This window comes from Musa acuminata, chromosome BXJ2-7, assembly GCF_036884655.1.
Source record: "Musa acuminata AAA Group cultivar baxijiao chromosome BXJ2-7, Cavendish_Baxijiao_AAA, whole genome shotgun sequence".
Lineage (NCBI taxonomy): Eukaryota > Viridiplantae > Streptophyta > Magnoliopsida > Zingiberales > Musaceae > Musa > Musa acuminata.
This window is the reverse complement of record NC_088344.1, coordinates 2,986,323-3,009,313: the sequence shown is the minus strand read 5'-3', so window position 1 is coordinate 3,009,313 and position 22,991 is coordinate 2,986,323. Positions and strand designations below refer to the sequence as shown.

At 38.4% G+C, this 22,991-nt stretch overlaps 3 protein-coding genes and 1 long non-coding RNA gene across 7 annotated transcripts; 2 read left to right on the top strand and 2 right to left on the bottom strand.

Moving 5' to 3' along the window:
* Positions 1 to 1,328: 1,328 nt before the first annotated feature.
* On the bottom strand, positions 1,329 to 6,044 carry LOC135616638 (uncharacterized). The gene is made up of 3 exons (XR_010488422.1): positions 5,907 to 6,044; positions 5,131 to 5,215; positions 1,329 to 3,398 (listed from the first exon to the last, which is right to left on the bottom strand). It is a non-coding gene; the product is annotated as an uncharacterized LOC135616638 (long non-coding RNA).
* On the top strand, positions 2,882 to 6,455 carry LOC135616637 (protein ECERIFERUM 26-like). Its single transcript, XM_065116028.1, has 2 exons — positions 2,882 to 3,319; positions 5,476 to 6,455. Exons 1-2 carry the CDS (start codon positions 2,882 to 2,884, stop codon positions 6,385 to 6,387), a joined length of 1,350 nt encoding a protein of 449 aa, XP_064972100.1. The 3' UTR covers positions 6,388 to 6,455.
* Positions 6,456 to 9,273: 2,818 nt separating this feature from the next.
* On the top strand, positions 9,274 to 15,159 carry LOC135616636 (vacuolar-sorting receptor 7-like). 2 transcript variants are annotated; one of them, XM_065116025.1, is made up of 13 exons: positions 9,274 to 9,656; positions 10,276 to 10,971; positions 11,063 to 11,151; positions 12,416 to 12,485; positions 12,649 to 12,732; positions 12,815 to 12,891; positions 12,986 to 13,067; positions 13,252 to 13,334; positions 13,425 to 13,488; positions 13,562 to 13,690; positions 14,285 to 14,385; positions 14,487 to 14,598; positions 14,678 to 15,158. In XM_065116025.1, the coding sequence occupies exons 1-12, from the start codon at positions 9,359 to 9,361 to the stop codon at positions 14,592 to 14,594; spliced, it is 1,881 nt and encodes a 626-aa protein (XP_064972097.1). In that variant the 5' UTR covers positions 9,274 to 9,358; the 3' UTR covers positions 14,595 to 14,598; positions 14,678 to 15,158. The 2 variants fall into 2 exon arrangements, with proteins under 2 accessions (XP_064972097.1, XP_064972096.1); XM_065116024.1 differs by having other exon boundaries at positions 13,252 to 13,488; positions 14,678 to 15,159.
* Positions 15,160 to 16,730: 1,571 nt separating this feature from the next.
* Positions 16,731 to 20,946, bottom strand: LOC103990727 (uncharacterized). Of its 3 annotated transcripts, none has more exons than XM_009409970.3 (6): positions 20,802 to 20,946; positions 20,529 to 20,574; positions 20,371 to 20,450; positions 18,180 to 18,568; positions 17,466 to 17,672; positions 16,731 to 17,285 (listed from the first exon to the last, which is right to left on the bottom strand). In XM_009409970.3, exons 4-6 carry the CDS (start codon positions 18,435 to 18,437, stop codon positions 16,974 to 16,976), a joined length of 777 nt encoding a protein of 258 aa, XP_009408245.2. In that variant the 5' UTR covers positions 18,438 to 18,568; positions 20,371 to 20,450; positions 20,529 to 20,574; positions 20,802 to 20,946; the 3' UTR covers positions 16,731 to 16,973. The 3 variants fall into 3 exon arrangements, with proteins under 3 accessions (XP_009408245.2, XP_064972098.1, XP_064972099.1); XM_065116026.1 differs by having other exon boundaries at positions 16,937 to 17,285; positions 20,795 to 20,880; XM_065116027.1 differs by lacking the exon at positions 20,529 to 20,574 and having other exon boundaries at positions 16,937 to 17,285; positions 20,802 to 20,939.
* Between the last annotated feature and the right edge of the window lie 2,045 nt (positions 20,947 to 22,991).

Sequence of the window (22,991 nt, the reverse complement as noted above, 5' to 3'; positions counted from 1 at the left end):
ATCTAAATCATGAGCATTATTTTCCTTCCTTTTCAGAAATCTTTGACATCGCTACTGCCTTCCTCAAACAACCAATGTGGGATGACACTGCAATTTTCTGGATTGGAAATTGGAGGTTAACCTTTCATCTTGTTTTGTAATGGCACGAATCTAACTTCCCTAGTTGCTTTGAAGATATAAAAAACATGGATTCAATCTTTTGAACCAGTAAGTCTTGACTTCCATCACTGTCCACAGTTCTAGTATACATTTGTTAAGGAAAGAAGACATTGATGTCCTCGTATATGGTCCAGACCTATATATACAGGATTGTTCGATATGCTTCCGAGGTAAAAATATTGAGCTTTCGAGGTACTGCTTACACAAAGACTAAGGTCAGAAAAGGTTTTCGACTCCATCCTTCTGATGCCCACGTTACTAACCCAAGGCATATGAGTGCGGACGAGAATGGATAAAAAAGGTAAGTTCCCTTTTTATTATGTTAAAGACGAACTTTTATACCTGATCATAAAGGGATAAAATATTTCATGAAATATTCTATAGGGAGGTTGCCTTTAGCTACCTCCAACAGTCTCCCCTTGTCTATGTGGGCAATCGGGGGGTGCACTTGCCTTGGATCATTGTCCACGTTGGCAGATAAGTAGGGGGTGACATTCGTCTTCTCCTTTCACCTTAGACACTATATGATAGTTACATGTCTGATAATGATTAGTTGATGGTGTATTCTTTATTATTTGTTCCCCTCTCACGGCGTGTTTCGGGACTCTTGCCAAAGGAGTCCGAAGTGTAGTATTTTGTTCAATCAGCACACTGAGCCCATACCTCTTCGATCCATTTTCAACTTAGTGGGCATCTTTAGTTCATCCGACATGTTTATTCGAGATCGCCTCACTAGCATTGTTGGTGGCGATCCATCGTCGATCTACCCCTCATATCATCGAGAGACGCACATTGGTTAGACATGGTTGAGTTTTCCAACCTCCATACTTTAGGCAAAGACGAGGGTCAAACTTCCTAATCTCCACGCCTTGGTGGAGGCAAGGTCGAGCTTCCCAACTTCCATGCCTTGAGCGAATGTAGGGATCGAGTTTCTCGATCGCCATGCGTTAGTAGAGACGGGAGTCGAGCTTCTTGACCTCTATGACTTGGGAGAAAGAAAGGGTCGGGCTTCTCGATCGCCAAGCCTCGGTAGATTTATAATTCACAAAATTATCTCATCAATATAGGTCATAACCAAACATTAAGAGCAACCTTGGCATCCTTCCAACTATTGTTGGCCTGCAAATGCAATTTATGTATGTTTCAATCATCAAGGCAGGAGGAGTAAATGTTTTAACTTCACCCAGCATCATTCATTGAACATCCAGATAAGGTGACAGCAACTGTTGCATGTTCTTGAATGTCCTCTACATAACATAGTCACAACCACTCCAGTGGCTGCTTTAATTAATAATACAAGTAAGCAACAATGTTGTTATCTTCTGGTGAGCTACACTGCACATCATACTTATTAAAAATAAGCAGTCACATCAGCATCAGTGACATGTCTCTTGTCTTATCCTTGAAACAGCTCTTCATGTCAAGGAAAAGACATCACCTCACTTTCTCCAGCCCTTCAAGTTTCCACCCTAATAGTTCCAAGTCAGGCAGAGATAAAATGATGAGCTCAAAGAAGAGGTTGTCCAGTTAAGTCAGTTAACCACCTTCCTTGACAGCCCAAAGGAGACCACAATTATTGAAGGCCTCACCTAAACATGCATAGTTTTCAATGATTAGATCTACGACATACTCGCTTAATCAAGCAAGCAACAATGGACACCGTCACCATCCTCATTCATAACAGCTGCAACCACTCAGGACCTGCATCAGAAGGCTTTTCTTGATACATTCTTTTTGCTTTGGTGATTACTGATTTGGGTTCAAAGACAAATTGGGACGTCTACGTGTGCTCCAATTTATTTTATTTGGTAGAAATCCAATCCAATGATGGTACTAATCCAAAATATTTATGCTCAGATTAATGATTGCTTACTGCCTCTGATCTTGTAAACCCAACTTGACTGTCCTCCCACATATGATACAGGATTAAAAGCATCAGTGAAGCCATGAACACTTTGATCAAAGAATGGAGCAAGGGGGTAAAGGACTGGGCATGAAAGGACCTTAGAACAGCAGCATAGGCAGGTGAGTAGGGACTGCATTAATGGTGGGCTAATGATTAAGCACTAAGCACTTCACGTGAGAACCTCCGTCTTCATTCACCGTGAGAAACTCGGAACTCCAATGTTACATACAACTTTCTCTTCTGATCAAACTCCCATCTCCATATCTCAGAAACTGTAGCAACTTCAAATTTGTAACCAGGTTTGTCTATATTTAGGAAATGGAGCTCAAATCTTAAGATCCACCACACTCGATCTGACCAGAAGAACACTGTTTTTCCACTCCTCGTTTATCCACCTTGCATTCCTCCATTTCCGTCCATTTGAGGGTTCGAGCAACACTGTTATTTCACTGTCATCTCAGTTGCCTCAAGGAATAACATTAGGAAGCCCCCATCTCTTATATCTGAAGAAGTTTGCATGTCACTGGGAGTACTTTGCACCGCGATGTGGCAATCTTGTCATCGCCAATTAATTTAGTGCCAACCAACTGATCATGCTTTCCTATCTTTATGTTCATTTTCAGGGTCCCATCAACCAATGCAGCCATTTAAAATGCCGTCACAATAGTTGCTCACCTCCCACACCACCCCAGCTTCCTGCCTCCGATCCTTCTCTATATATCGTATGCTGAGCCAAGTCTCCAAAAATGTGTGACCTACAAACTGGTTGTCTCTTTCTCCTCCTCAGCTTTCTCTAGTCTCCTCTAAGACCAGGTCATGGGTGTTGAACAGGAAAAGACTGTCATCTACGATCACAGGATATCGACTGTGGTGCCTGCGACGGTGACCGGCAATGCTGTCCTGCATGAACTCACCAATATGGACCTCATCATGAAGCTGCACTACCTGAGGGCTGTGTACTACTTCAATCAAAGTGAGATCACTGATGGTATCACCATTGCCGACCTAAAAAATCCCATGTTCTTGTGGCTCAACATCTGCTATCCCATGGCTGGACGAATTCGGAGGGCGGAGAGTGGACGTCCACTGATCAAGTGCAATGACTGTGGGCTGAGGATCATCGAAGCTAGGTGTACAAGGACGCTGGGTGAGTGGCTGGACGTGGAGTCGTCGTCGTCGTCGCGTTGGAGGCTCCTGGTACCAGATAAGGTGCTTGGTCCAGACTTGCAGTTCTCCCCCATGGTTTACATGCAGGTAATCCTCTATCTTCGTATGTTCATTTATGAGCTCATTCGTTTTTGCATGCTTCATATCAACTTCATGCATTGAATAACTGCAGCAGTAAGTTAGAAACTATAAGTAGCTCTTTTCTAGAAGGCAACAACAATAAATTTAACATGGTGGAACAAAAATACATCAAGGTGTGCAAGTCGAGCTGGTGAAGTAGCATGCTTAAAGAAGATAGACAACTTATTTGTTCATCACAAATGCTTCTTAAAGTTTTCACCCCTTTTGTGGCTTCCATTTTAGAATGGTTTCATTATTTTGTTTCAATTTAAAGTACCAAAACTTGCTGCATGCTTAGCTTTCATGAGGAACTTGGTTTGATCTGCTTGTACCTAATCTCATTGAGGATGGATTCAAATTTACTAGATCCATTGTAATTATATCTTGCATTTTCCCTTTAAAAAGTCAGGATTAATTATTGTACCTATGCACATTAAGCTCTAGAGATAGTGGGAAGAATTAATTGTAAGCATAAATACCAACTCTCAGAATTTTGTTTGATCAAAAAAATAAAAAAGGGAACTCAGATCCGAACTCTGTCGCTCTGAAGAGTTATCAAAAGGTCCCACGGAATAGTAACTGTCAAAAATGCAGCAATTAAAGTTGGGTCCGTGTGACATTATAACATTTTCATATTTACAGTTATATTTTATTGCAAATTTATTAAATAAATAAGTTATAGACAATTCTCATATTTATTTATTTATTTATTTTTATGGATATCCTTAAAACTTTGACTATTAGGAAATCAGATGGGTGTCTTACTAAGGGTGAAAGGAAAAAAGTAGACTAGATTTTTATAAGTAAATGAAATTAGTAATTAATTTGTAGGCAAATACACCTAAAACCAACCATTCAAGGGTGTGTTATGGAATAAAAAAGAGCTTCCCATTTTAATCTAGTGCCAGTAAACCTTAAGCTTTTATGACATCATTATATTCTTTGTGTCCAACTCCCAAGGAAGGAAGTCCCAGCACATTATATATTGCAGTCTCACTGACCAAAAGTTGTTAATGATCAGAGACATTAGTGCTCACATAAAAGAATGAGAATTAGTAAAAAACATCCTTGGTGTATAATGAATTGGTCACAGTAGTTCCCAGTAAGGGCCTGAAAGCATCCCCAAATGCAATAAAATAGATGAGGATACCCTGCGTCACTTTCTCTGGGTTGCTAACCATGCAAAGAACTTATATTGCTGTTGTCTGGCTTCAACAGATGACACTACCACATGGAGGTTTTGTTTGACATTGATCAAGTAGGATAAGTTTCCATCAGAATAAGGAGAAAATTATATGGGTGTCATGGCAGTGGTTGTAGTAAAGCTTGTAAGAAGCAGTTGAGAGGAGTTTTCCAGAGGATAAATGAGAAAAGAAAATTAAATCAGCATAAACCATATCTTAGTTGTGGAATAAAAGCAGCTTCAACAGAGTTAGTGATCAGTGATCCTATGGGGTTTCATATACTTCTACTACTAGAAGCTTTTCTTAATATCTCAGAATAACTACACAAAACAAGAAAATCAAACTCAAACTTGGCTTATGTACTACTAAACTTATGATAACCCTCTAAAATTTGAGCTTCATTGCAGGATCACTAAGAGAGTTTAATCTAACTCGAAGCATGATCAAATTCAACAGCATTGGTTTGAACATAACTTCAAAACATTAATGAGAAACAACGCAAAGCATCATGCTTATTTTACCTTCTTTGTTAACAGAAGCATCATTCTTAAATAAGCACAAGAGAAAGTTTCATTATATAGTCAAAGGACAAACCTGCATCTAATTGCCACATCAAGTGTCACTCCTTGGAATTAGCCACTTCAAAGATTAACAACCCACTAGAGCAGACCTTTCGCTTCTGCAAGAAATGTCAATTCAGACTTTCAAGTTAGTCACCAATTTTGGAGGTCAAATAGAACAAGGACAATTAAATTAATGGAATTTATCGACATAAACACCTTGTTGGATTAAGCTTCGATTTGGTTCACCTTGAGCACATACGTATCATACATGAATCCAAACTTTGAACCAATTGATCTGAGTTTCTAAATACTTTCCTCTTACAACCTATTAACATTATTACCTGGTTTATTTTCCAAACTGATACTCGGTGAGCAGTTTACTAGATTTAAATGTGGAGGGATGGCCATTGGATACAGCTGGGCTCATGTCCTAGGAGATCCAATGTCAGCCACAAACTGTATCAATCTGTGGGGAGAGTTATTCAGTGGCAATCCACCCCCTAAAACTCTTCAGCTAAACAACCACCAAAAGAAAGCAGAAAGTGCAGCAACACATGTGAAAGTGTCTCCAAAACCAATTCCAGTCAACCAGGTTGAACTAATTGGGGATGGCTGGCTGGCTCCCAACACCCGTAAAATGGCAACAAATTCCTTTAGGATCACAGAAACCAAGCTTAAGAAAATGCAACCAGAGCAACTCAAACAAGTCCCAACTTTTGTAATAATCTCAGCTATGATCTGGAAATGCTTGGCAAAAATTCGAAAGAGCAGAGAATCCAAAATGGCAACTATCTGCAGATACCTCACCTTAGCAAAATGCAGCAAAATACTGAACAATATGCTCAAAACAAGCACAGTCAGGTTAGATTCCTCAGCTGCCAATTTTGGGCTGTTAGAACTAGCAACCTTCATCTGTAAACAGGAAGCGGATGAGTCGAAGTCAGTTGAAGAGTTGGTTGACATAGAAAATGGGAAGCCAGATTTTGTGCTTTATGGGGCAAATCTCACTTTCGTAGACATGGAAGGAATCAACTTATATGGGTTAGAGCTCAAGGGTCAGAAGCCTGTACAAGTGGACTACAGCATTGATGGAGTTGGTGATGAAGGAGCAGTTTTGGTGCTACAGGGTCCTCAGAGAACTAATGAAACCAGCAGCAACCAAGAGAGACTTGTAATGGTTATCTTACCAGAAGATGAGATCCGACAGCTCTGCGAATTGCTTAGCAGTGAATTTGGCATCGCTCAAGATCTGAAGATAAACCATAAACTCTCTGTAACAAACATGTAAACCTGGAAGTGAATGTTTCGAGGATGTCAAGTTGTCTTAATTGCCTAAGTATATCAGATTAATCGTAAGTTGTTGTCTGCTAAATAATGACTATATTATGTAGCAATTTTCCAACAGAATCATGAAGTGCTACATGTGAAGAATATGTCAAAACATTGAAATGGAGGTCAGGCAGAATTAGGTACCAATTTACTTACCATCCCACTAGTTTTGTTTGTAAGAATACCATGCTTCTTATGGCAAGCCTGGTTGTTCTGGTTGCTGATGCATACAAATAATTCACTGTAAAGCACCAACAACATTGTAACCTCCCTAAAAAGAAGCTAAAAGTATGTTGGGGAAACAGCTAACAACTTCTGAATCAGGATCATGTACTGTCAAAGATCATGGACGAGACCGCTGCTGAATCCACTCAGAACATGAATATGCTAATTGCACACTTATATACACAAACCATAAATAAGAATGTCACTAAATGCTCTAAGTACATATCATTGACAATCCATCCAAGCAACAAAATGAGATATATATATATATATATATATATATATATATAGTGTGTGTGTGTGTGTGTGAAGTAAATTATATCAAGGATTGACTGTTTTCAAGACATTATTAAAGCTTTTTATGTCATGTTCAAAGGCTGAAGGAGAAAACCCCGATAATTGATAGGAGCTGATTTAAAAATTTCTCCTTCGCATTAATTCATTTTCTTTGAGTAAATTCTTCAGATAACTTTTACTCTAATAAAATGTTGCAACAAACATACCTGTTCAATTTTGCAAAACGACAAATAAGCATGCGTACGATGACCCAATTCCGAAGTCCACACGAATATCCACTGTTAGGATGCCCTCATTTCCTGTGAGAGAAGCAATTAACCAGCAAAAAATCACATTTTTGAGCTCTAGAACTCATTCCCGGGAGCTGGCCTCAACAAAATCCAACGTTAGAACGAATTCCAAGAGCTCTGCAGATTAAGAAAACAGGCATACGCACGACCGATAATTCATCGAACAGCTTCTGTGCGCCCCGCTAGCAGAGGCGCCCAGCACCAGCCGAGCACAGCCTTGACGGGAGAAGCAACCAACACACCGATGCACTCACAAACTGAATACAGAAAAGCCAACTCCAACACGTTCCTCTAAGGTCGAGAGACGGGCCTCGCCGGCGGAAGAGGCCATCGCGGGCTGAACCCTGGCAGAGAAGAACTGCTCCTCGATCGTCCGGCGGCCAGAGCTAAGGAGGCTGCCGCGGCTGGGAAGAAGTTCCGGCGACGCGGTGGCGCGGGAAACTCGAAGCTGAGGCAAGGCGGACGTGACGGAGGGCGGGCGCATAGAGCAGGCAGAGGGCGGATAAGGCGGCGTGGCGCTACGGCTCGTCCGGATCGACCGCACTCGTGTTTCTATACGGCCGTTGGGTTCATTTATTTCTACTCTCCTATTTATTTGGAGATTTCATTATATATATATATATATATATATATATATATATATATATATATATATATATATATATATATATATATATATATATATGTATGATTGTATGTATATATGTATATATATATATATAATACAGTAAATAGAAGTTATTTTTAGGTGTGTTCCTTTGTACTTGATTTATGATGTCATAGAAGTTATCTTGAAAGTTAGTATATCAAATCTATTAGTATTTTTAATTATGTATTATATATAAACTTTAAGAATATGTCATTTATGAGAGTAATGATATATATATATATATACATATACATATATATACATATACATATATATACATATACATATATATATATACACATATATATATACATATATATACACATATATATATATACATATATATATATATATACATATATATATATATATATATATCATCCATTTTATGTTAGACTTTCATAGTAGGAGGACAACAAGTCCTTCAACAAGCCGTGCCTTTCACTCAAGAAGGATGCAACAGATCACCCACTTCCACTAAAAGGACATGACATTAGATCTTTGAATCGCTTATGAGTTGAGGATTTAGGAATCCTTATTCACTGTCCTTGTCTTTAATTAGTAATTTCTTTATTAGACAATCCAAGTGAAGATAAAATATATCATATATATATATGTCATTGTTGCTAATCTTCATCAATTGATTATAATGATTAGTTAAAAATACAAATATTTTTTATATTTATGTTTTTAAAATATTTTTAATATAAATAAATTAATGTTAATTATATTTAAGATATTTAACCTTAATTTTCTTTAAGGATGTTAAGGCAGGAATATATGTGAAGGATTATAATATTTGAAGTGACATAATATTACAAACTTCTTTTTTTGTTGGATGACTCCTTTGTGTGGACGATGCACTTGAATATACTTCATTCCAAAGCTATATTTTCAGTAAGATGTCATGATGCTGCTATAATGGGAGTGGTTAAAGATGAAAAAGACTGTTAATCAAACACCAAAAGCACAAATTGTTTATTCATTGTCAGAGTTAGATTGCAAGAACCATGAGATTGATGACAATGGTGTGACTGAATATATCTCCTCCACTGCTAAGGAGATGAATCAGATGTCAATTTGGCTCCAGTGTCAGCAAAACATCATCCAATAATATTTCTATTACATTATATTGACAGAACAATACAGATTCTGGTGATGAGTTTACATTGAGATGTAGGGATAAGCTTGTCATTTGTTCAAAGAAGATGCCTAACCAAGTCCAACCATGTAAATTTTAACAGTATTACCAGTCTCCTTTTACCAACCTCCCTCATTCTTCATGGTGATTGGTTCTTCAGCAACTCTCCTTACCATCTCCTACCTCACAACACGAAATGATTACACATTGACATGCAGTAGAAATTAAGCAACCTCTGTCTGTAAACACCTTCAACCAACAGCCTCACACCAACACTCCTCATTCTTAAAGAGAATTCTTCTCCTTCTCTGGATTCAACTGAGAATCCATGGTGAGGCTCTGGCGATGGCTAACTGTGTCCATGGCCCTGACAGCAGCAGCCTTCAGCTCTGTGTCTGGTCGGTTTGTGGTCGAGAAGAACAGCGTGAGGGTGATCCGGCCAGAGCATATCAGGGGGAGGCACGACGCAGCCATTGCCAACTTTGGCGTGCCGCACTACGGGGGCACCATGGTGGGTGTGGTCAAGTTCCCTGACAAGAACAGCACCACCGCATGCAATGCCTTCAACGGCACACCTTTCAAGTCCCGATCTAGGCGCCCTGTTATTCTACTTGTCGACCGAGGAGGTGAACATGACAGCAACATTCTCTTCTCTCTGTTCTTTCATTTCTTCCTTCACCATAGATGGCCTTTTACTGCAGAAACAGAATAATTATGCTCATATGATTTGGATCTTTCTTCTCTGGAACCCGTATGCAGGTTTGGTATTACAAGTACCATGATCATGGTTCTTATTTAGTGTGAAATACTTGTTCTTTATTTTCTTTTTCCTCTTTCTTATATTTTTTTTTCCAATTTCTTGGTTTACTTCTTAGTGTTAATTGAGGGAGATTCAAAGCTTTCTTCCTCTTTTTCCTTTCTAATCTACGCATTGCAATGAAGTACCCCTTTCTGATGGTTTAAGAAGATCTAGATATCTCAGAGATTGATACGAAAAGTTTCTCAAAGTTTCCGTCCAGATCTAAAACTTCTAAAGTTTCTCAAAGCTGCCATGATAGAATCTCTTGATAGAATCTATGAAATCCATTTTCATCAACAAATGGAACAGTGAGGGTGGCTTACCTTTCCTTTTCCCTCGGTATAATCTCTGGTTTAGCTGCCATGTGAAAACCACCTTCTACTCTATGCAAAGCTCAAGGAAGACATTCCACCAGTAGAGTCTTAATCCTCTTCCACCTGCTCCAGATTGCTACTTTGCTCTGAAGGCATGGAATGCACAGCAAGCTGGTGCTGCTGGAGTTCTAGTTGCTGACAACACTGATGAGCCTCTGCTTACCATGGACAACCCTGAAGAGAGCCAAGACTTGGAGTACGTCGACAAGATCACCATTCCCTCTGCCTTCATCAACCACGAATTCGGTGAGACCCTCAAGAAGGCCTTGGCAAAGGGGACGACTGACCATGTTATCGTGAAGCTGGACTGGAGAGAATCCATGCCTCACCCGGACGAGAGGGTCGAGTATGAATTCTGGATGAACAGCAATGATGAATGCGGCCCTCGCTGCGATGAGCAGATGAATTTTGTCAAGAACTTCAGGGGCCATGCCCAGCTGCTTGAGAAGGGAGGATTCACTCAGTTCACTCCTCACTACATCACCTGGTACTGCCCAGAGGCCTTCATACTCAGCAAGCAGTGCAGAGCCCAGTGCATCAACAGAGGGAGGTACTGTGCTCCTGATCCCGAGCAGGACTTCAATGAGGGGTATGACGGCAAAGATGTGGTGATCGAGAACCTGAGACAGCTTTGTGTTCATAGAGTTGCCAATGAGACAGGCCAGCCATGGGTTTGGTGGGACTTCGTCACTGATTACCATGTCAGGTGTTCGATGAAAGACAAGAAATATAGCACAGACTGTGCTGAAGATGTTGTCAAATCCCTTGGCAAGTCTATGAACTTGATCACAGATTTTGTTCCTTGTTCATCTTGAAGGAATAGAAACCTTTTCTTACATGATTCAGCTTGATGCATCAGGTTTACCTCTGGCCAAGATCACAAAATGCATGGGTAATCCAGAAGCAGATGTTGAGAATGACGTCCTAAAGACAGAGCAAGAACTCCAGGTACATTAATCTGAAAGATTTCTAAGCATAATTCTTGGCAATGAAGAGTTCCCACATTTCACCAAGTATAATCTTACTGCACATAAACGTTCTGCAACATTCCGCCAAAAGTGAACTGAATGCCCCACTGACCTGTCATTCTTCAACATGGCAGTCAGCTTCAAGTATACACCTTCATTGCTATGTGCTTGTGGATGATTTTTCTTTGTTGTCTGTTGTGATGACAAGATCATTGATAAAAACAAGAATGACAGAGAGCTCAAACCCTTATTTTTTACCTTATTATATCTTCCGACATGACCTGCTTCCCACAATAGTAGCAAACATTTTCTGCTTATGCATTCATTTTAGTAGATAATCAGTATCCTCTTCCTACTGCTTTCTTTACCTATATTTGCCACTCAGATTAAGCACCTGTCCATTGTCTTCAGAGAGAGGCCAGATATTTCTTAGCCAAGATCTGATGTTCTGCCTAAAATTGCTCTAGCAACTAGAGAGATTGTTGGCTAGGCTAATCATCAATAGAAGTTAGAAACTTTAGAAATCTGGTCTTAGGCCTTGAGATATAAACACAGCATCTAGCCTTTGTTGAACACAGGCTTCTAAATTCATGATATATTGCCAGATAGTTTGACAGTTGTGGAGTACATTATTGCAAGGACTCAATCTCATTATCCAGGGAGTCTAACCAATCACCATTGGCTCATAAAAGTAGCATGTAGAAACCCTTCCATGATTTATGAGGTGCTTTTGCATCTTATTCTGAATCTTTTTTTTATCAAACAATAACTCTTGTTTTCTATCTCTTTCAATCACATTCAGTCCACACCACGAATAACCAAAGAGATTGTCCCTTGAGGGAGAATTTTCCAGCTTTGATGCCAAACAACATTCTTTCTTGGTTGTAACTTGAGAAGAAAAGAAAGAAATGGAAAGGAGTTACAACCATTAATAAACAAAAAAGCTGAACAAATAACTAGTGCAGTAAATGCATTTATCCAGTACCAACCATAAGGATAGATCCTAATGATGACAATAATAGACTGTGTCTTTATCAAGTGCATTACAGAAGAACTTCTAATTATTATCCTTCTCTGCTATGACAAAAGAAAAAAGATTAAAAGAACAAACAATCAGGCCGATTCAATAATGTTACAAGTTAAAATACTATCTATTATTGAGTCAAATTAGAGAGTTTACTGTAGCTTCATGATTCAGATTTCTGGTAGCATAACTGATATACTGATCGATTTTCACATTATAGGTCGGACATGATTCTCGCGGGGATGTAACTATCTTACCCACCTTGGTTATAAACAATGTTCAATATCGAGGTTTGACACCTAGACCCTTGTTTCAAAACCATGGGTTTATCAATGTCATTCTAGAACAAACCTTTGGAGCTAACTAGTTCTTTTAATATTTTGGTTGGTATTAACCAAAAGAATTTAATAACATAACAATCAGTAAAATGAGTGCATTTTTTCCTGTGTAAAGGGAAATTGGAGAGGATTGCTGTGCTGAAGGCAATATGTGCAGGATTTAAAGAATCGACTGAACCTCCTGTATGCTTGAATGGAGGTTTGCATGACTAACCATTTCCTAGTGAACTATATAGTATATACTAAGCTTATGCTGCATATACTTGCTTGTTTTCTACCAGATATTGAGACAAATGAGTGCCTTCGATCAAATGGTGGTTGTTGGCAAGATCAAAAGTTAAATATCACAGCCTGCAAGGTACATTCTCCTCTTATATATTATAACTTTAACATTGTGGGAGTTTGAAGAGAGTTGCACTGTTATTCACATTATGTTAATTTCACTTCTTTAGGACACTTTTAGAGGCAGACTCTGTGTATGTCCTGTAGTTCATGGTGTTCAATATCAAGGTGATGGCTATACATCTTGTCAAGGTAATATTCCTTATTAAATGGTTCTTTGACTATCTTAACAACCATTTTATACTCAAAATTCTACATAGCCTTATTGCTGAAAATGTACTCCCTACCAACACTGTTTTATGGAACTAGTATCATTTCATCTGACTGACTAAAGCCCTCCAAAATTGTGACATAATTTCTTTGTATTGAGATTCAGCTGTGGGACCAGGAAGATGTGCAATGGACAATGGAGGTTGCTGGTCTGAGACTAGAGATGGACAAACATTTTCAGCTTGCTCAGTAAAATTTTATATACTTGTTGAATTGTCCTATCATGCAAAATTTCCACTTTTATTGGACATAAGGATAACACAACTATTTGCCTTGAAGGGCTCCTTGTTGACTGGTTGTCGCTGTCCTAATGGATTCCATGGTGATGGTTATACGTGTGAAGGTATTTAATTTTCTATAATTTCCTATGTTCTTTAAGTTCTAAGGATGCTCAATGGCTTCTCTATTTGTTTTAGATACTGATGAATGCAAGGAGAAGCTTGCCTGTAACTGCCCTGAGTGCTCTTGTAAGAATAAATGGGGTGGATATGACTGCAAGTGCAAGGGCAACCTGTTGTACATTAAAGGGGAGGACACATGCATAGGTAAGAAAAAGAGTATGACATACTAATTGCTGTAGAACAATATGATACCCACATTGTACAAGGTAGCATGCAAGATGTATATGATACAGCATCCATGCAGTAAAACACAGTTAATTTCTTTAAATTAGCTACATATGCCTTTTTGTAGTTTAGATTAGTGTTTTCTTTTTGTGTCAAAGTAGTTCTATTATGCAAAATGATTACCTAGTATTTAGTGTCTATAGTTACAATTTGATTGATCATAAAATCTTGCATTAGATGCTTGTCATATAGTACTGAAATACCTGAACCTTCACCAAATGAGAATTCACCAGAAGTATAATATTTGCCTTAGCTTTCAGCAGATATTAAATGCAACATCAGATCAAAATTAAAACAGAGAATACTGTGCATTTAGAGTTCTGAGAGCTTTTTCTGTTTATATATTTGCATTTGCAATCAGATCCAGGTATTATATGGTCATTGAATTTGATGCAGAAATGAAGTTTATCACAGGCTGCTTTTAAGTATAGTATCATGTGTCTTGGTAGTTTTCTTCTGTTTTAGGGTAAGGTAATTCCTGTTTAGATTTATCATTTTTCTGTTGTAATGCAGCTAAAAATATGTCAAGATCGAGATGGATACTGATGCTCTTAGTTCTATCATGTGTGGCTGGTGCTATAGCAGGATATATATTCTACAAATACAGGCTCAGAGTATGTTAAGTCCAACTCAATCAAAAAACTAGTCAGGCTAAATGAGCATCTTCGTTATTAGTCAGTGAGATCCATGACATATCAATGCTTCACTTTTGCAGTCTTACATGGACTCCGAGGTCATGGCTATCATGTCGCAATACATGCCACTAGATAACAATGACCACCGCAATGAGATCCAACAGTTACGACAAGATTCAACAGCCTAATGAGGTATTTCTTTATTAGTTTATTGGTTCTTCCAGTTCTATATTTTGAACTTTTCCCTGACAAGCCACATTTCTTTTGGCAGGAGGGATTTAGATGTAAATTCACAATATTGACAACCGAGAATCCATGAAAAGAAATTATACTGTGAGCACAAATTTTTTAGATAGCTGTAAGAGTGGGTCACCAATTTGGCATATATTAATCAATTTTGTTGTAAAATGAATACCGGAAAATAAGCATCCATTACTAGCCAGCGGCCAACAATTCCAGATTGCATGATTAGACCAAAATGTTTCTGCAATTATGCTTTCTGATCTCTTTCAATTCATAATAAAAAATTACATGGTAAGAGCAGAACATACCACCACTTTTTTCATTGGTAATGTATAATATTCCTTAAAGAGAAAACAAAGGAGGTGTCATATTGTTTTGATAAAAAAAGTCCAACCTTAATCTTCATGTTAGTTTATGCTAACTTACCATCTGCCTTTTTGAATGAACCATTCTATTCCAGTTAGTCTGTGGTAGCTTGTTTATCCTTATATGCTAACTTACAATCTGCCATTACAAATAAACCATTTCATTCTAGTTAGTCCATGCTACCTTCTTTATCTTCAAGTTTTAATGACATTTTGACAATCTTAATCACATACAAGGCGAAAAAGCAACAACCATGAAGCCTTTCCAGTTTCAATATAAAGTTGGGGCTGAGTATGAAGGAATAAAAAGAGCCATAATCCCTCCTCCGGGAAATTGAGCTAACTTTTACAACTATTTGTCAAACTTAGATCAACCCCTATACAAGTGCAACCGGCATCTGATTCTTCCACTAGCAGGCAAATAACTCGACGAAGCTAGCTAGCTACATAAAACTAAAGCTTAGGTCCTCTATGGATCAGTTGATTGATAGAAGTAGTGCAGTTACAAAGACTTGTCAGTGAAAAGATCAACACAATTGAAAACGAAATCTTAAGTCCCGACAAATTTGGGCAGTTTACATGGATCAATTTCAGCCTATTAGTTATTTCACTAATGCAAGAAGGTCAGCAGCATACTAACAGGAACACAAAATGTAAATAGTAAGAAAATAAAGCAATAGCTCACCTCCCCCTTCGTCTTGGCTCTGTGTTCCTCATGGCACCAAGAAAGGCTGAACCTTCTTGAGTGCTTCAAGAAGGGCCAAAGCTTCTAATCCGTATCAGGATCAGCAGAATCTATCAAGCATCTTCCTCGTATCAACATGCATAAACAAAAAAAAAAGCACTTAGGATCAAGCAAGGTAGCAGAGAAAGACAATTTGTGCTGTCCAACCGAGCAGCCTCATCAAGAACACACCATATTTGTAGAGCGTGTCTAAATACGCTTCGCAAAGCTCGTCTTTTTGGAACGCTTCAGCCATCTGCTTCATCTTCTCCTCTCCAATACACTTCTTCATCCTCTCTCAGCTTCCTCTGCTCCTCTTCCACGCATCATTGCCTTCCATCCTCTGACCGCCTCCTCGCGTCCCACCCTAGGCTGGCTCGCCGTCTGTCCATATGTTCACGGGCCCATTCTTGGGAGGTTATCCTCGCGTGCGCTGCCGTCAGTTTTGCGGGTGGATTTGCCCCTTTCGGAGCCAGAGAGGCAAGGCGACAAAACTCACATTAACCGGAGCAGCGGAGACGACCTCCCGCTTAAAAGACAAGGCCTTTTCGACGCGAACTGTCGCGGTGGCCGGTTTTAGGGTGTCCGCAACCCACCCAGCATGGCAATAATCCTGGCAACGAAGGATGACATCTTAAGGACTGCCAGTGCTCAGCGGTAGCATTGCTCTTGCTGGAAGACGTGTGTTTCTGCATTATCATCACACGAGACCAAGAAATTCTACCGAGTTGTTCTTGAGGCTATTAACCAATTTCATGCTCTGTTCTTGTCGAGAACAGCATCAGCCTCAATTATTTCCATCACCAGATCTCAACCGCACTCAGAAATCAATCCAGAAACCGTTGTACTTACATATATGATCACTCACCATGCCAAGGATTGTTGTGGGATGCTTGAGAAAGTATCCATATTGGCCAGCTTAACATACCAAATGATCTGCAATGGCTAGAGAAAGAGAAAGAGGGTTACAAAAGGTTTTCACCTTGATCATCTCAAAGGAAACACCATGGATCGAGGATCACTTGAATTACAAAGGGTTACAAAGGGTGATTGAGGATTACTTGAATTACCCCATAAATGACTCGTATTTGTTCCAGTGAATCGCATCATTTGAGCGTTCAACGAAATCGTTCCAGTGAATCACATCATGTGAGTGTTCTAAGAAATTACTTCGATCAAACGGGTAGACACAAGAAAATGAAAAGGAAAATATTTTTTTTTTATTTCACTGGGTTCTAGTTTTGTTGCATGGCTGCAGTGTTTTCTTCCTTGGTGAGCCATTCCTGAGCAGCAACAAGATCAGGAAGCACAATGGCACCGGACTTTCTCCAGGTCTCAGCATCCGATGTCTTAAATCTATCCAAGAGCAAAGCATGCATACCGACACTCCTGGCTGGAAGGTAGTCTTTGCGCATACTGTCCCCGATGTGCAGTGCTTCCGATGGGTTGATATTTCCGGCCTTCTCCAGTGCAATCTGATAGATCCTTGGGTCTGGTTTTTCAACACCCACTATGCCTGAGAATACACCAAAGTCCCATTCTAAACCCTGCAAAATATCAAATTGTTAGCAACCGATACCCTATATCAGAACTTGGCAACATATTCAGAACTTGCTTGATGCAGAAGATGACACAACACTAGAGGAAAAGAATAAATGAAATTTGAAGAGTTCACTAAATAGAATTTTTTGCGAGAACAAGCAAGGAGATAGTAAGTATTATTTTACCCTATTGAGTCCTAAGGCAGGAAGAATGACATCTTGATATCGATACTCTGCGTTGCTGACAATTCCAACAATCAGACCTTTCTGGCGTGCCCATCTGAGGAAGGGTTGAGAGTCAAGAAACACAGAGTAGGGTGCCGAAGATCCAAATGATGAGTATATGCGCTTGAAAACCTTCTCAAATGTCTCATCATCATATTCATAGCCTGCCTGCAGCATAGCATTCAAAGAAGCAAATATAAAGGTATTGGCTACAGTTTTAATATTTTGTGTTGTTTCTAACTTGAAAGAATGTAACATCCAATTTAACAATTGATCGGGACAAATCTACTGAATCTAAACATGTTCATCAGCTAGAGAATGCTAGTAGTCATTGTGATCATCAGTCACTTAGAAAAGCTAGATATTCATGATTACTTCATAACTCAACCCACAAGCAATCTATTGTTTTGGTCATTATATATGATTTGTAATATAATCAGATACTAAAGTCTATTTCTTTATACCTTAAGGTAGAAGTATTAAGCAATGCAAAGCTTGCTAGTACAAGGTGTAAAATTTGGATCTACTTGGATAGTTCATATACTAATCCCTTGATGTTTGATGGGTGGAAATGGCAGCAGAAACCATAAGAAAATCCTGATCAACACCTACAATAAATACAGTACATCTGTTGAGAAAACTTGCTTTGCTGTCTAACTCAGGAAAGTTGCTTACCCTGATGAAGGAATCCTTCACACATGATCTCCACCAGTCAATGTTTGGCATTTTTGCTGCATGTCCAAAACATGGATATCGTTTTGCCATGTCTGTGTATGCAGATTTGAAGCCTTCATGCATGCGTCTGTAATCAGGACAGGGCAGTCCTACTGCTTTAGCTGCCATGCAGTAATAATCCCCAAGTTCTCCTTTGTAAGCTATTAAAGTACCCGTCACATCCACGGTGATACAACGCAACTTTGACAAGATTGACATTGTTAGCAGTATCTAACAATTGCTGTTTCTTCAAGTTGACACCTCACTTCTTTTCATTCATATGTAAATTTAAAACGTCTGTTGTTGTAATTTGACCGACAAGTTATACAACATCTTGAAACAATTTGCTTCTGCATACACAAAGAAGTTTAGTAAAAAACACAAGTCAACAATTCATATTTCACCATTAGTAGCATTAAGATGCTAATACATATGCAACATTTACCCCTCATTGTTTAAAATAAAGATCACAGATAAGTCACTAGATCAAGGCCCATTACACCATGAGATAAGGGAACTGTCTGTCACAGTTCCTAAAACACCATTTGGTGGTTGGCGGTCAATACAAATATGATGGGAAATTAGTTGTTCCTAAAACACTATATTCAAGTACCTCCAGCAAAACATTCGGAGAAACACAGTCCTTAGAAGAAGATGCAAGATAGCTTTCAAATACCATAAGGTGGATGGTACATGTATGGTAGAGTCGCTCATGAAACCACCAAGAATTATTACTGTCTGAGCTAAAATTCAATGGAGGAACTTCACCAAAGCCTGAAGTACTTGCATAATGGTGATTTACTGCAGCTCATTTTGTTTCCTAATTAGTAAGATTCTACTAGAAGATTTATATCAAAACAACAAAAGGATAAAACCTTGGTGCATAAACTAACCAGTGAGAAGTAAGAACAGTTCATGGACAGCAGAGTCAATCACATTAAAAGTACAGAAATAGATTACGTTAGTTGACTTATGCAACCAATGAGAGTAGCATAAAACTCAGAGAGACTAGCATCAAAAGTAGAAAGTCCAGTTAAATATGCCAAAAGAAGTGGTCAACGCCTATTGTCTAATTGGTCGCCAAAAGCACAAGGGCCTACCTACGGATGCTTGGAATTTGACCAGAAATGACAGTCTATGATGTTTGTGCAGTGTGCTATTATTCCAAAGGAAGAACATATTTATTTGTCGGAAGAGTTTCTGTAATTTTCTTTTGTTTCATTATTGTTAATTCCCAGTCATGTCTGAAGAAGAGGCCAATTTCACATGTGTTATCATTAACATCAGGTTGTAACTTCAAGTGGCAAAACATGTATTGTACCTAAAACTACTTATGCTATTTCACCCCTTACCAACTGAACTCAAAATGAACCCAAGGATTTGCGAAAGAATGGGGGAGAGTTAGCATCCTTAAAGTGGAGATACAGAGGATCAAATGAGGTATCATAAATCAAGACAAAATCCCAAAGGGTATTTGGAAACTGTATCCAAATTAAACTCTAATGATCAACAATGCTATGCCATAAAACTACTAAAGAATCAAAAAACAATGTTGTACTTCAAGCTTAGACTTGTCCTATTATATTTGAACAAAGAACATCTGATGGAAACATTGACCCCAAAGTCGGCTAGCAGATCCAGAGAGACACACAGAAGCACAGAAAGGAATCAATGACGAGACTTCCCATTTAGGACTCCATTAACAAATATGAGATAACCACATAGGATCTGTAGATTTTGGGATCAAACCAAACTGCGTAAACCATGAATACAGTCATCCGAACTAAATGGGAAAGACAAACACAAACAATGACAATGAAAGTGCATCCTTAAGAACTTTAAATTGAGATCTAACTTAATTTACTAGTGGAAAAGGGCCACCGTATTAAGCATCGAACACGATTCCCTTGCCACGATATCAGAATCATATCAGGAACATAATTAGCACAGCGCAGGGCACTATTTGGCCACTTCAACAGGTGTGGGTGGATCATCACAGAAATCAAAAGAAATAACATGCCAAGAAATCGTCTTTAATGCCCCTGTTTCACTAGAGCAGAAAATAGCAGATGGATGCATGAAAGTTGCCGAAATCAGATCCAATAGGTGCTAAAAATACTAAAAAAAACTAAAATCGGAGAAGAAATGATACCTCATAGCAGTGAAATCAAGAACCCAGATAGAACCCCAAAAGCAGCAGCGGCAATCAACTCCAAGATCGGATCTTTAACCCTGCAACGCCACCAAGAACACAATAATCAAAACCCGAAGACATATACTTACTCAGATTCAAGTGGTTTAGAAAACAACCCCAGACGCAGCAGCTGGAATCAACTCCAAGATACGACCTTTAACCCTTCATTGCCACCAAAACAGATTAATAAGACCCAAAAGTACCGACTTGTTCAGATTCAAGTGGCATCAATTAAGCACGGAGAAGAAGAAGAAGAAGAAGAACCGACAAAACACGCATACTGAAGCAATCCAAGAAGAAACAAAACGGAAAGAAAGATAACAGGAAATCCAAAAAGCGAGGCAGTGACATGAACAAGGGGTAATTTTCAGCAGGAAGCTACCGCCCACCTCCGGCTCAAGGTTTTGCTGTGAGTAGTTTGGGGCTCCGGAGAACCGAAGTGGTTTTGTTGCGGAATACCAGGGGAGGCAGACGCTGGTTTTGGTCCCTCTCTTGATTCATCGATCACAGAGAGACGCAACTTACACTCTATTCGCCATAACCAAAACACGGGAAAAGAGGAATCTATTAAGTTTAGCAACCATTTTGTGTTTTTTTATGTTTTATAAATAAAGAAAAACCTCATCCCATAAAATTTTAATATCTAAAATATTACACTAATAATAATATAGTAAATGAATAAATTCTCCCAAAAAATATTATTTTTATATTTTCTCTATCATATCTTTTTTATTTATTTTTATATAATATATTTTTTCTAAAAAATAAAATTATCTTCGCTTTGTTATCTCTACTCTTGCCACCTCGACATGATCATTATTGTTTTTTCTTTCGCCCTCGTTTGTCACTATCAAGGTCTCGCTTCGTTTGGTCATCTCCATCATCGATCTTGACTAAGGGGAAAGAGGTGTGTGATCGTTATCACATTTGCTTTCACCCTCGTTTATCATTATCGAGGCATCGCTAAAGCCTCGCTCCATCTCACCGTCTTTATCGTTGACATCAACTAATGAAAAGAATGTGACTATAACAAGATAGTAACGAATGAGGAGGAGCGAATATTGGTTCTTTGGTGGAGTAGCCCAATCACAATCATATTCTCGAGGATTTGTTTGTTGTTGTTGCTGTCGCTATCGCAACTAATCAAAGAGGGAGAACAAGTCAGAGTTGAACGCACCATGGCAATGGTGTTAATGCATCGCTAGGTGATGTCAAAGTCGTTAGCGAGCAACAACAAATTCTTGTAAGACTTAAGGGCGTCGTGGATGGTGGCAATAAGCGATAATATGTCTGATGAACAGTTGCGAGCGATAACAAAGGTCCAAAACGAACACACTGACAACAATAGTATCAACATACCGTTGGGCGATGTTAAAATCATCAACGAGTGGTAGCAAGTTAGCGACGCTCTACGAGGGTAAACGGAGAATGGGATACTAATAATAAAAAGAATTTTTTTAAAAAAATTATTCATACTAAATTCACTTATTATATATTCAAAATTTTATCCAATAAATTTAGTAGTATGCCATAGTTATTTTCCCAAGTTTCAAAGTTAAAAAGTCCAATAAACTTTTACCCATAAAGGTAATTAATCTCAATTTAAGTACAACGGACTACAATAACATACACACAAAATTGACAGGACACACGCATGAGATAAACTTAAATTTAGAAATCTAAATGTCAAAATTAATGATTCATAAGGATATATATGTGCAATTCTATCACATATGTGAGATTAAGAATTAATTATATATTATCTCTTATAATTAATTATCTTTAGTATTTGCTTCTTATCTTTTAAAAATTATATTGAAATATCTATACTTACGAAAATAAGATATTAAGATCCAAGATTAAAAATTAAAAAAACAATAATTTTGTTAGAGTCATGGATCAAATGTTTAACTAAGTATAAGGATCTTAATATAATTTTTAAAACCTCGAGGGTTTAATTTAGACTATGATATAAAGTACAGCAAAGGTAATGCTCCTGTCTATATGTCACTAAGTTTCTCAAATGATTAATGTTTCGAAGCTTCAACCCAAAATTAAAATATTTGATTGTAGCTAAATGCTTCACTGCTAAAACAATGAATCTTGTTGAAGTTTGTTCCAATTGATCCCAGGATCAAATCTTAGCTTTTAGCCTGCACCTCAATCATACGTGGTTTTTGATTGTAGTTAAATGCTTCACTGCCACAAGGAATGCATCTGGTAAAGTTTGTACTATTTTTTGGCTGCCACAAAGGAATGGAGATCTCTGTTTTGCTTATGTTGGATAAAACCCACTATATGTAGGATGTTGTTTTGCTATTGCTTTTGGCATAACAGGGCCATAAGAGAACTCACATACTGGAATTAATTTAGCACATATCATGGTGGAGGAATATGTATACCAAATTAATTCACTTGGAATGAATCATGATAAAGCTCCTTCACAGACATCCCTGCTAATGGCATTGCTTGGTGTAAGCAATCAGAGAGTATGAACAATAATGATGGCTCCTGTTTGATAACCAGAGATCAAAAAATGGCTCATCACTAGATATATCTATTGAAGTGGATTTTCCCCA

Bases quoted from the DNA above. Each gene is read 5' to 3' on its own strand.
- LOC135616637 (XM_065116028.1), top strand. From the start codon at position 2,882: ATGGGTGTTGAACAGGAAAAGACTGTCATCTACGATCACAGGATATCG. The intron at 3,320-5,475 runs GTAATCCTCTAT...CTCGGTGAGCAG, and splicing joins CCCCCATGGTTTACATGCAG to TTTACTAGATTTAAATGTGG.
- LOC135616636 (XM_065116024.1), top strand. From the start codon at position 9,359: ATGGTGAGGCTCTGGCGATGGCTAACTGTGTCCATGGCCCTGACAGCA. The intron at 12,892-12,985 runs GTACATTCTCCT...TCACTTCTTTAG, and splicing joins TAAATATCACAGCCTGCAAG to GACACTTTTAGAGGCAGACT. The intron at 13,068-13,251 runs GTAATATTCCTT...ATTGAGATTCAG, and splicing joins TGGCTATACATCTTGTCAAG to CTGTGGGACCAGGAAGATGT.
- LOC103990727 (XM_009409970.3), bottom strand. From the start codon at position 18,437: ATGTCAATCTTGTCAAAGTTGCGTTGTATCACCGTGGATGTGACGGGT. The intron at 17,673-18,179 runs GTAAGCAACTTT...GCTATGCTGCAG, and splicing joins TGAAGGATTCCTTCATCAGG to GCAGGCTATGAATATGATGA. The intron at 17,286-17,465 runs GTAAAATAATAC...GATATTTTGCAG, and splicing joins CTGCCTTAGGACTCAATAGG to GGTTTAGAATGGGACTTTGG.